A 12,564-nucleotide genomic window follows, 5' to 3' on the forward strand; every position below is an offset into this window, starting at 1 on the left:
CTTTTCAAAAATTAAAATGTAAAAAAATGTAAATGTATGGAACTTACGAATACTAAAGATGTCTCATTAATTAGTGCAGATCTTATCTTGTTTGACTGATACAGTGTCATTGCACTTATGCGTGACTTCTTGGCTGGAAAGAGGCTGCTATTTACATGTCAGATTTTATTTGCATCATAATAGAGATATAAAGTACTCGTTCATTGTAAAGTCTTGTTCAGTTTACCAACTTGTCAGTCTGCACTAGAAAAACTGCCATTTCTTATAATATCTTTCCACAGTGCATTTTGGGGTCTTTTCTTTTCTTTAACCTCCAGGCAGTATTTGACAAGGCTGTCTTGTAGGTGATTCTGGTAATTTTTTGGTTTAATTTGAAAAGCATTCAAAACATATTATTGAAGGAATATGTGTGCCTGGGTTTATGTATTTATTTATTTTTTTTAAACCCAGAACATCTCTATGGTGATATCACTAGGAGAATGTGTAAATGACCAAAGAGACTGCCAAAACCTGTTAAAACTGAGGTGTTGCAGCTTGAAACATGAACGCCAACTACTTGTTACTATCCCAATGGGTACTGAAGAAATATATGCGGTATAATTCATCTATACATAATATTTTTCTTGCTTCAAAGTCTAGCCCTTCAAAGCATGTATCACATGATTTGTGTGAACATGAGTAGATCATTAATGTAAATTGAGATTCCAAATGCATCTAAAGCAGGGAAGCTGGTCTGGAGTAGGACTGATATTATAACAAGGGAGATCTTGTGTTGCTTGTATTGCTGCCTGAAATGTACGTTGCACCGTCCCTTCTGCCTAATATTACTGTCTGATTAAGGTTTAAAACTTCCCAAATGCTGAGTTAAATAAGGATTTTAATGTATCTGCTAATTGTTTACATCATGATTAAGACTTTTAAAAGTCTGATTTCTGTTTACATTTACTGCCCATCATTCTTCTGTACTGTTGTGTAAGAATCAGAACATGAGAAACATCTCACAGGAGTTCTAGTCTTACTATGTTATGTACCAAGTAAAACAATACACATTACTTCCAAAACTGTCAAAACTCTAGTCCGCATGACACCAGCTGAAAAAATGGAAGAAATCAAGTTAATTTGTTCATGGTAAAATAACGATTAGGTCTTTTTATCAAATGGAAATTTGATAAACCAAACCAAGTCTTAACCATAGAGGTTCTATATAGTCTGAAAAACTGTCTATTACATTAATGAACTCACTTCTCTTCCAATATTTCTGCAGAAAGGCCTCCAAATTCTTAGTTTTGCAGTATAATATGAAATTCCAGAGTTAAAATTTGTCCACTGAGAATGCTCTGTCTCTATACCAAAGACATGTCTGGTGGTTGAAGCATCTTTGATATTCTCAAACTCTCTGTTAAAAGAAGAAAAAAATGGAGTTCTGTTATACTCTACAGTAGCTACTATTTCAAATAAATAAATAAATAAACCCGACTAGAATCTTTCCTCACTGTTCTCCCTACCCTGTGACTTCAAATATTTTTTCTGATGTTAGTGTGATGGAACATATAGTGTTTTCTCTAGATGATGGTGCCTTGAAGAGCTGTGTGCAATTAGGATAAAGTGTGAAGAATTATCTATATAAAGCAGTATGTTACTTTGATATTTGCCAGCGTTATATACATCTAAACTTATTTTTTTGTAAACAGAAAGGCTATACTGAAAATGTATTAAGAATACCTCTGGAGGTCATCACATCCAACCCTCCTGCTCAAGCATTGATGCCTGAGGCAGGTGTCCCAAAAGCAGAGCTTTTGAAGATCTTCAAGGAATAAAAGGCTGGTATTAAGAGTTAGAAAATACATGTAGGTGTGTGATTTAAAACTACTGGGTGTCCTAAATTTCTTTGTCATTAAATGAAGGCTTAAAAATATGCAGTTTATGTTCACAATACTGAGAAATATTGCTAGTGTTTTAAGATGAATGCTACTAATTAGTGCCAAAGTTACTACATAATTGATATTCATTTCTAAATTTTTAAATCTTTATATAGGAAAATTACTTTCACTTTCTTTCATACCTCCCTTGTTTTTAAATTTGAAAATTCTAAAATGAAAAATTGAGATGATAGTTAAAATTGAGGTAGTGTCTGAATGAGCTTTGAAAGTAAAAAGGTGTAACTTATGTTTGATGTGAAAAAGTAAACAGGAACTTCACAGAGTTCAACAAGGGGAAGTACAAAGTCCTGTAGCTGGGGAAGAACTGCCTTATGCATGAGAGCATGCCAGGGGCTGACTGGCTGGAGAGCAGCCTTGTAGAAATGGATGTGGGGGTCCTGCTGGACACCAAGCTGAACATGAGACAGCAATGGGCCTTTGCCACAAAGAAGGCTGATATTATGCTTGGCTGCATTATGCAAAGTCTTGCTAAAAAGTCATGGGAGGTGATGCTTTTCCTATGTTCAGCACTGGTGAGGCCACACCTGGAGTACTGTGTCCAGTTCTAGGCTCCATGCCTCCACTGCAAGGGAGACATGGATGTACTGGAGAGAGTCCAACAAAGAGCCACAAAGAGAATGAGGGCACTGAAGCGTCTCTCCCATGAGGAAAGACTGAGAGAGCTGGAAGTCTTCAGCCTGGAGTAGAGAAGGCTTGAGAGATTTATCAGTGTCTATAAATACTTCAAGGAAGAGTGTAAAGGGGATGAATCCAGACTCCTTTCAGTGGTTCTCAGTGACTGGACAAGAGGCAATGAGCACAAACTTAAAGACAGGAGGTTCCAGCATCAGAAAATACTTTACCCTGCAGATGACTGAGCACTGGCACAGGTTGCCCAGAGAGGTTGTAGTCTTCCTCCTTGAAGATCTTCAAAAGCTGCCTGGATGTGGTCCTGGGCAAGTGGCTTTAGGTGTACTTGCTTGAGCAGAAGGGTTGGATGTGATGACCTTCAGAGGTTGCATCCATCCTCAACCATTCTGTGATTCTCTGTTTCTGTGAAATCAGAAGAAAAATGCAAAAAGTATGAAACACTATAAAGCCCTGGGTAAATGTAACCTTATACAGGATCATTTTGAGAGAGTACAAACAGGTCTTTCAAGGGCACACAGAAGCATTTTTCTTTAAAGGTAAAATGAAAGATTGGGCAAGTGACTGGATGAATTGAAGAAAATGTCTAAGAGAGGCTTTTAGAAAGAGACTGCAAGGATTAAACATATTCTGGAACAGAGATACTCAAATCACAGATGATACTTTCTTGTCCCACATTATGGATCTCGGTAGCAATGGATAATGCTCCACAGCTGTGGGTAAAGGAGAAATCAGACAGGATTGACACAAGATAAAAGTCTCTGACAGGGATTTGCTTAGGCATCTTTTCATCTGCTTTTAGTCTGAATGCTAAAAAATATTTTAAGTAAATTAAAAAATACTGACAGGTAAAGGTTTTAAGCATATTAACATGTAAAATTATACATATATATATACATATATGCACTAAAGTCCCTGGTGTCTCAGAACATCATTGATTTATATCTAAAGTTAATAAATGGTTTCATTAATTTGTGAAATTTATTCCTTTTTTTCCCACATGGAAAGATAAAAACAGACAGGTTTGTTTTACAGGGAATTGGATTTATTTTGTTATGACAGCATGTCATACAACCACCATCTGTTAAAAAAACACTTGACAGTTCATTGGGGAAAGTAGAAGGTAAAATTCAAGCAATGTTTAGCAAGGACTGTAGACATCCAGGAAGATGTGCTGCGTTCCAGACAGATGATACCTGCTCCATTTCAAGAGGCAGTATTTCTCTGGGCAAATGGCAGCCTGATACTGATGTGAGAATGTGCTGACAGCGGAAAGTACTGTCTGAGAGGAAAATTTTGCAAAGATGAGCTTCCATCTGGGGAGATCATTTCATTCTGTGGTATAAGTAAGGTTTCAGTCAACATTTCCTGGTGTCCAAAACGAAATACTTACGCATTTTGTATATATGTTTGTAAAAGGAGGTAGTTTCACTGCAATGTGTTTCTACTTAAAACATGATAGGAAATGCAATGCTCTCTACCTGGTACTACAGTGGTTATCATAAGTTTCAATTTTAGTGAACTTGGTATGTTGAATAACTGTTTCTGTCAAATTACTTATTTTCATTTTTTGGTGATTAAGGAGTCAAAATTGAACCCCACTCCAAGTAACAAAGCTACATTTCTGTGCCAAAAGTCATAAATATTTATTTATTTGTTTGTTTATTTTTTACTGAAAAATGGAAGAATTGCTAGTAGGAAGTTTATTTTAAGGAACACAAGCAGGCTGTTTATTTAGCAAGATTTTTTTTTTTCTTACTATAACAGCATTTCAATGCTGACACTTCCTGAGAAACTACAAAATTAAACTCTCAGATTAAAATGCATGTTTACCAGGTAGTAGGAACTTGTTGTGAAAGCCCTTATTCACACACACACAAAAATCTTTATTAATCCAAGTGATAGTGAAACTAGCAGGACTGGGCTCTTGGTCTGAAGTGTTTTCAGGATGGTGACTTGTAGTTGCTTTTTTTTTTTTTGTCTAGCTGGACTGGATTTTTACTCAAACTTTATTAGAATTTTTATTATTATTATTATTATGTAGAATATATTGCTAATAGAAATTGTCTTGAAACACATTTTTTGAAATTATCATAATCTTTCATTACCTTGTAAAAAGAAGGATTTCTGGGACAGACAATATGCAATACAATAAGTAGTCTTAAAAGATATGCAGAAATGAGATGGTTCCTTTCCTTTTGTATATTTTTAAAACATTCTATATGCCAAAATAGAAAAGAAACATAAATAATATTAAAATATACTGTAATTGTTGCAGTTTCTCTATTATAAGAAGAAGCTATGCTCAAATCAAGCATTTTGGTACTTACAAGAGCTTTGTCCTTAGTTAAATTTTTGTAGTGCTACAGTGCATTTTTTTTTATTTCTTTAGATCTTTAAGTCTCTTGTAAAACATTGGATTTCATATAAATTAATTGTCTCTGATGCTGCTGAAACAAACATAAAGATTTACAGCTCTTACCATTTGACTGTACATATCCTGCTTGTCACTATTCTTTCTGACACTATCTTCAATTTGAAATTACATCACTGTGTAGGAAAACCAACTCCTTTTTACATTTAATCTCTCCTCACCTTTCAGTCGTAATGCTGTCATCTGTAATCCACTCAGGCTTGTGTAATTTATTTTGTGCAGCTAAAATATTACAACCAACTTTATTATTATTATTATTATTACTATTACTACTATTATTATTATTATTATTATTATTATTATTATTATTATTATTATTATTATTATTATTCAGGAAGAACGTTCTGCCCTGTTTGTAATGGTTTCCCCAAATCTTTTAAGATGAAAATGAGATCCACAAATTTTGACTAGCTCTATCCTTTTGTGGAGAAAACAGAAAGACAGGAATGTGTAACTATGCATACACACGTGTATTGGCAAGATAGAAAGTGTATGTGTTCAGTGTTGTGCTCCCTTACTTTTTTTCTTTATGACTAATTACTTTTAATATTCCTTAAACACTTTTTTACAAATTCAGAAGAAAAAAGTGAAAATGCTCAATTCATTTTGAGTTTTGAGAGGAGTACATACCTGATATTAAATTAAATGCCTGACAATCCAGAATGGACAAAAGGAATGGAAGAGTGTAGGCCACCTTCTCTTTTCTTTCTTAACTGAAAGCACAAAAAAAGAAATTTTAAAGCTCAATTTCATATACAGATATTCACCTCGCTACAAATACATCGTTCTTTGGGGTTTTCTGTATATTTTTTTTAAATGAACTATATCATAAAAATATTTATGCTTTACACTTGGGATCTTGGCTTTTGTCTGTTTCAAGTCTTATGGACAGAAGCTTAGGAGAGATTTAATTTTCTCAAACTGTAGTCTCGCAATGCTGTGTTGTGAATATTTCAGAAGGTGACTTCATGAATGTTGTTTTCCCTGTCTGAGAGAAGGCATGGATACTAGGGTATACATAAAATAATGACTGACTATAGGAAATCAATCATTTATTTTCCCCCAGAAAAAAAACATATTTGATTTTTTTATCATAACTAAAGAAAATAAACAGTATATCCAAGAACTCAATTATATGAGGCTTCTTTTTGTGTTAAAATTTATATTGTTTCAAGAAAAATAAATATTAATATGTATATGGTTAGATTCTGGCCATAGAAGTTAATATATGGGAAAAGTGACAAGTCATCTTTTCAGGTCCATGACTAAATTTTTTTTTTTTTACCTTTATTTTGCAGTGACCCAAGGTGGGGATGCAGTTGCGTCTGATACATGCCCTGATCCTGGAATTCCTGAAAATGGGAAAAGGGTGGGCTCTGACTTCAGGTAGGCACATTTAGTTGTATTTGTGACAACAGGTACAGAACGTGCAAATGCAGATATACATTCTCTCTGTAGTTCTGAATATGTTGAGTCTTTGTCAAAATAGTTCCAGTCTACTGCAGCTTGATTGTTTTATGCTTTCCAGTCTACTGCAACTCTTGATTGTTTTATGCTTTCATTTCTTTTTTTAAATTTATGCATTTTAAAAATGAATTTTAGAACCTAATAATCTTGTCTGTGTATGAAAAGGCAGAACTCTCTGGAGAGCATAGAAGAGGGAGCAGAGAGAATTGTTTGTTTTCCCACTATATAAAAGTTGTTAAAAGGCTTGGGAAACATAGCAACTTCATTGTCTGAGACAGGGATGTATGTTGTCTCCTTGCTTTGTTTGTTTTCAGACTATGTTTTTATTCATTAAAAAAAGATGAGGTCAAATAGACTCCTGTGGGAGATGAAGGTTTTTCTTTCCCTGTTGGGGCAAAAAAGCTAAGACTTCAAGGTGTTGCAGAGAAGAGGGTCAAAGCAAGGAGATGGAACCTTCAGCTCATGCAGAGATTTATAAATTGCTCAGCATGGAATGGACAACCAGACCTAAGAAGGAATGGAAAGGAAAACTTTATAGGAATTAGAAGAAATTGTGCAAAGGTCTCTGCAACTCCAGAGCAGGTTAATCAAACCTATCGCTCCTGTTCTTCAAAGCAAGGGCATAACGGACAGGGGAAGAATCATTTAAAAAATCATTCTACTTCTGACTAACCTTCTCTGGATTTTTCTCAATTTACCCTCAAAGGAGTTTGAGAACTCATAAACAACTCCAATGTTAAGAGAATCAGTTGTATGCAAAGTCATGATTTCATTACCAACTGGACAATACTTAAATGTATTTTAAAAATAATGAACTGAAATAAGCTTTTCAATAAATAGGCTAAAGGATTCTAAAAACATCCATCAGATGTTTACTGTTATCTGTTCTATATATTGTAATTCAACTTGGCATGTACAGCTGTTGCAAGGGAAACTGTAAGCTACAAAAATATAACATGCCACTCCTCTCTGAAGGTCTGTTGTTTTACAAAAACAAGTGCAAGTTTTATCTAGGCCTTAATTAATGCTTAATGTATTGAGGAGAGAAACATCAGCTGGTAGAAGACTAGGTAAAAATGGGATACTAAAATCTAGTTATTTATCAAGATGTTTTGGGTTGTCTGTGTGTATTCCTGTATCTACAGTGAAACTTGTATATATCCGCTGATATTTTGAAGACTATTTTACTTTAATATCTATAAAAGTATGCATCAGTTTTCTTCCTCTGTCTCAGCACTCTCCTCATTGCATAAAGGGTACAGAGCATACCCCTTCTTCTAAATTCCTCCAAATCAAATACTTAGCTGAACAAATACCAATAGGCAGCATCTAGAATCACTCTGCTACTAGTGGAGAGAAACAAGCATCTCTAGAAATATTTAACCTCTTAGCTTAAATGTTTAATGCAAAATAAAATTAATTCACACTGGAAGTGAATTCTAACTCCATTAACTATAAATATGAGTGAGTTCAGCAGGTCAGGAGGGTGAGTATGTGACATACAGCAAGTGGCTGAGAGAGCTGGGTTTGCTCAGCCTCAACAGAATCTCAAAGATCTTGTTGCTGTCTACAGCTACTGAAGAGGAGGGTGCAGAGAAGAGAAAGCTGGATTCTTCTCAGAGATGCACAGTGACAACAGTAGAGGCAATGGACACAATCCGGGGCATAGGAAATTCCTATTAGATACAGGATTATTTAATTTAAAAAAAAAAAAAATATATATATATATATTTAGTGTGAGGATGGTCAAACACTGGAGAAAGTTTCCCAGAGGGTTTGTGGAATCCAGGGAGGCATCCGGTGCTTAGCTGAACAAGGTTCTGAGCTCACTGTCCTAACTAAATTTGCTTGGAGTAGATGTCTCTAGATTAAATGTCCTTCAGAGGCCTCTTTCACGACATGCATCCCAGAGTTCTGAGGGAACTGGCTAATGTAGTTGCCAAGCCTCTCTCCATCATATTCGAAAAGTCAGGCCAGTCAGGTGAAGACCCTGGTGATGGAAAAAAGGGAAACATCACTCTCATTTTTAAAAAGGAGACCAGGGGAACTCCAAACTGGTGAGCCTCACCTCTGTGCCTGGGAAGAACATGGAACAGATTCTCCTGGAAGCAATGTCAAAGCACATGCAGGACGAGGAGGTGATCCGAGACAGCCAGCACGGCTTCACCAAGAACAAATCATGCCTGACCAATCTGGTGGCCTTCTATGATGGAGTGACTGCATCAGTCAACAAGGGAAGACCAACCGATGCCATCTACCTGGACTTCTGTAAGGCCTTTGACACAGTCCCACGTGACATCCTGATCTCCAAATTGGAGAGAGATGGATTTGAGGGGTGGACCATTGAGTGGATAAAGAATTGACTTGAAGGCTGTAGTCAGTGTGGTCAATGATGTCCAGGTAGAGTCTGGTGACGAACGGTGTGCCTCAGGGGTCTATCTTGGGATCAGTGCTGTTTAATATCTTTATCAATGACATAGAGAATGGGATTGACTGTACCCTAAGCAAGATTGCAGATGACACCAAGCTGAGTGGTGCAGTTGATACAACAGAAGGAAGGGATGCCATCCAGAGGGACCTGGACAAGCTTGAGAAGTGGGCCCATGTGAACCTAATGAGGTTCAACAAGTTCAAGTGCAAGGTGCTGCACCTGTGTTGGGGCGATCCCAAACACAAGGACAGACTGGGAGAAGAACTCACAGAGAGCAGCCCTGCAGAGAAGAACTTGGGGGTTCTGGTGGATAAAAATATTGACATAAGCCAGCAGTGCACCCTTGCAGTCCAGAAGGCCAACAGCATCCTGGGCTGCATCAACAGAGGCCAGCAGGTTGAGGGAGGGGATTGACCCCCTCTGCTCTGCCCTTGTGAGGTCGCACTTGGAGTCCTGCATCCAGGTCAGGGGCCTGCTGCACAAGAATAATGTTGATCTGTTAGAACGGGTCCAGAAGACAGCAAGGAAGTTGTTCAGAGGGCTGCAGCACCTCTCGTATGAGGAAAGGCTGAGAGAGCTGGGACTGTTCAGCCTGGAGAAAAGAAAGCTTAGCAGTGACCTTATTGCAGCTTTTCAGCAATGAAAATAAAACACTGTGGAGGCAATAGTTTTTCTTTTCCTTTTTTAAGAGTTGAGTATAGACACCAGAAGGAGCTATTGTTCTTGTCAGAAGAATGCCAACTGTAGATATTAATCTGAACTGAGACATATGAAAATGCACATTATTCAAAATCTTTTCCAGTCTGCTGAAAGATGTGTTGTGAGTGGGACTGATGGAAGGGCAGAGGGTTTATTTTCAAGTCATCCTGATAGCCAACTGTATCAGTGATGACAAGTTCTTTGAAAAGGGTTTCATTGTTTTCAGCACAATAATGACATTCGTTCTAATATCATAACGCAGAAAAAAGGTATTGAAATATTAACCTTTTCATTCTGTCCTTCTGCCACGCTTTTACTGTGTTCGTTCAGGAAGCAGGAGAGGCAATTTTCAGTAATTTCAAAGAACCCAGTGGATATTTGGAATCATTTTGAGGGAGAAACAGCAACTCAGACTTTGCAAGATAAATGAGGACATAATAAATGCAATTTTGGGGTCAATATCACATTTTATTTTTGTGGGAGATCTGAAAACAACAGATCTTTTAAATGAAATCTGAAATGGATATAAATAATTACATTTCTGCTCCCCTGAAACATTATGTATACATAATGTAAATATGTACGGCACATGGCATTGTGAAAATACAATCACCTTGTACAATTCCACTGGCATGTGTAACAAAAATAACTTCTAAATTTTTAAAACTCATTAAAAAAATAATTTAGCATCCTATGCCTATAATTTATTACAGATATTTTTTCATATTAAAAATGGCTTCTTTCAGTAAAATCCCAACTCTTTTAATAATTCAAAGTTTTGCTTTTATGTAGTTCAATTCAAAATAGAAGGAAAAAATGAGGAAACTGATTTCTCCCTGTTGAAATACACATAGAGAATTAAGCAAAACAAAGCAAAACATTTCCAGTGTCAAAGATTTGCTCAGCAAAGAGGGAGGTAAAGATGAGAACAAAAGAAATTAAAAACATTCATTTTTAACAATTGGAGATTAAGTGAATTAATAATTCCCTTTGAAACTGCAGATCAAATTGTTTGATATACTGCTTTAAAAGGACTCCTCATTTTTGTATGGAAAAACATCAAGCAGAATCAACAGGAGACTCAGCAATTCTGACATTGCTTAGAGGATAAGTGTCGACTGTGTGGTCCAGATGCATCACATCCCCTGAGATACTTATTTAGATAGATCTGATTGTCTGGAAACAGAAAATACTCTAGTGACTCAGCTCACCTGAGCTTCCTCAGTATCAACTGTTCTCTTATATTTCTAGTTATATGTCTTGATCCAGATATCTGTAATGTATATATTATATAATTATATATAAAAATATATGCATTTAATTATTCAGTCTCCAAACCATCAAGATAGTATACAAACTAGAAACAACAACAACAAACAAAAAACACCTTAATCTCATGCCTTCATTATATTGTCTTAAATGCATTTCAGACATGGATGCAATTTTTATGTCTCTTTCCTTCTCTACATATATTATAATCTGGCAGTCTGTACCTCCATTCCTCAATATTTAGAAATTTTCTTCAGGATATGTTTTCAATAGCATTTTGATTATTTTTGAAAGCCTTTACAGAATTGAAATTTCATTCAAAAATACTCTTATGGAAAGTATCACTTGTCAGACTGGTGGCATAGACCTGATTTTTCACAATAAGTGCTTCAACAAGGATGGATTTTACCTGGTATTAAAGCAAGTTTAATGAACTAAGCCATACATAGACCATGTCCAGAACTATCTCAGTCATTCTAGTAAAACCCATGACTGCTCTTCTGTAGTCTATCTAAATTTAATTAGAATTTTTGACGTAAGTTTCAAAAGATTGTACATGTTAATGCCTTTAGCTGGCATTCCAGTTTCTCTCCACCCTGAACTCTAGCACTGAGGAGCTTTTGAGTACTTCATGTTTCTACCTTGCTCTTCAACTTGATGATTTTGCTGGATTTTTTGGTTATTTTTAATATGTTACAGTCAACATGTTGTGGGTTTGTGCGTGTGTGTGTGTGTCACTTAGCTTTTGCTCAAACATTTCAAAAGATATTTGAAATGTGTAAAATATATGAAGCTCACATTATTAGTCCTTAGACAAAAGCTACTTCCAGACATTTGGAAAAAAAATACAATATAGTATATAAAAAAATACAAAACAAATTAAATCATCGAAGTGTGTGGTTTAAACTAGTAAAATTTTATGTATCCATATGTTTATTAATAATACATGTTTATCCTTGTTTTTATTCATTTGAGAAATGTATTTGGAATCATGCTTGGTCACTTCTTCCAAGGGTTTTAAGAATGTTCTAAAGGACAGTAGATTATGGCAAATATAAAATAAAATTTTAGAAAATTATTCAAGTCTTCAAGGATTTCATTCATTTCCCATGACATATAGAAGGAAGGGGCCAGTGCTTTCCTAGATTTGTAGCATCTCATTCAAATTTTAAAATAATTTTAAAAAATGATCTATTTAAAGTTTTGTGAAAGAATCGTTGAAGTACGTCATAGTAAGCAATATAGTTTGTCTTTGGGGGGTCCTCTGGAAAGCTAACATAATTTTTCTTGAAGGTAGAAACAAGATGGCTGCTAGTAAATTATGTTATATTTATTTCTCTCCACAATACAATTTTAACCACTGACCTTCTGATTGCCATCCATCCTAAACATCCTTGGTGTTTACGACTCAGTGACTAAAAGGGCCAGACTGATAAATCCGTTTTATTAAAACCACTTAGTTCACAAAGAGATTAACAGATACAAACTTAAAAGTGCAAGAAAGCTAACAGCAAATAGGATGATTATGGTGGGGAACAAAGAATGTCACAAGTAATTGGAATGCTTTGGGACAGAAATAAATAAATGGAAGCAGAAATTTAAATACTGTTTTGGAAAACACTGAGATACAGTGACAGTGTATAGTTTATGAATTCTACATAAATGTTGGTCATCATTGTTCAGAATGAAATTCTTCA

At 35.6% G+C, this 12,564-nt stretch overlaps 1 protein-coding gene across 12 annotated transcripts in view; it reads left to right on the top strand.

Annotated features, from left to right (window-relative positions):
* The window catches only part of CSMD1 (CUB and Sushi multiple domains 1), a 1,150,108-nt gene that overhangs the window by 775,304 nt on the left and 362,240 nt on the right, over positions 1-12,564 (top strand). For all 12 annotated transcript variants that reach the window (XM_080586628.1, XM_080586632.1, XM_080586634.1 and 9 more), the window contains one exon: positions 6,300-6,387. In XM_080586628.1, coding sequence (XP_080442754.1) covers positions 6,300-6,387 — 88 coding nt within the window. The remainder of the gene's footprint in view (positions 1-6,299; positions 6,388-12,564) is intronic.

Source organism: Anser brachyrhynchus (assembly GCF_964034855.1).
Source record: "Anser brachyrhynchus genome assembly, chromosome: 3".
NCBI classification, from domain to species: Eukaryota; Metazoa; Chordata; class Aves; order Anseriformes; family Anatidae; genus Anser; species Anser brachyrhynchus.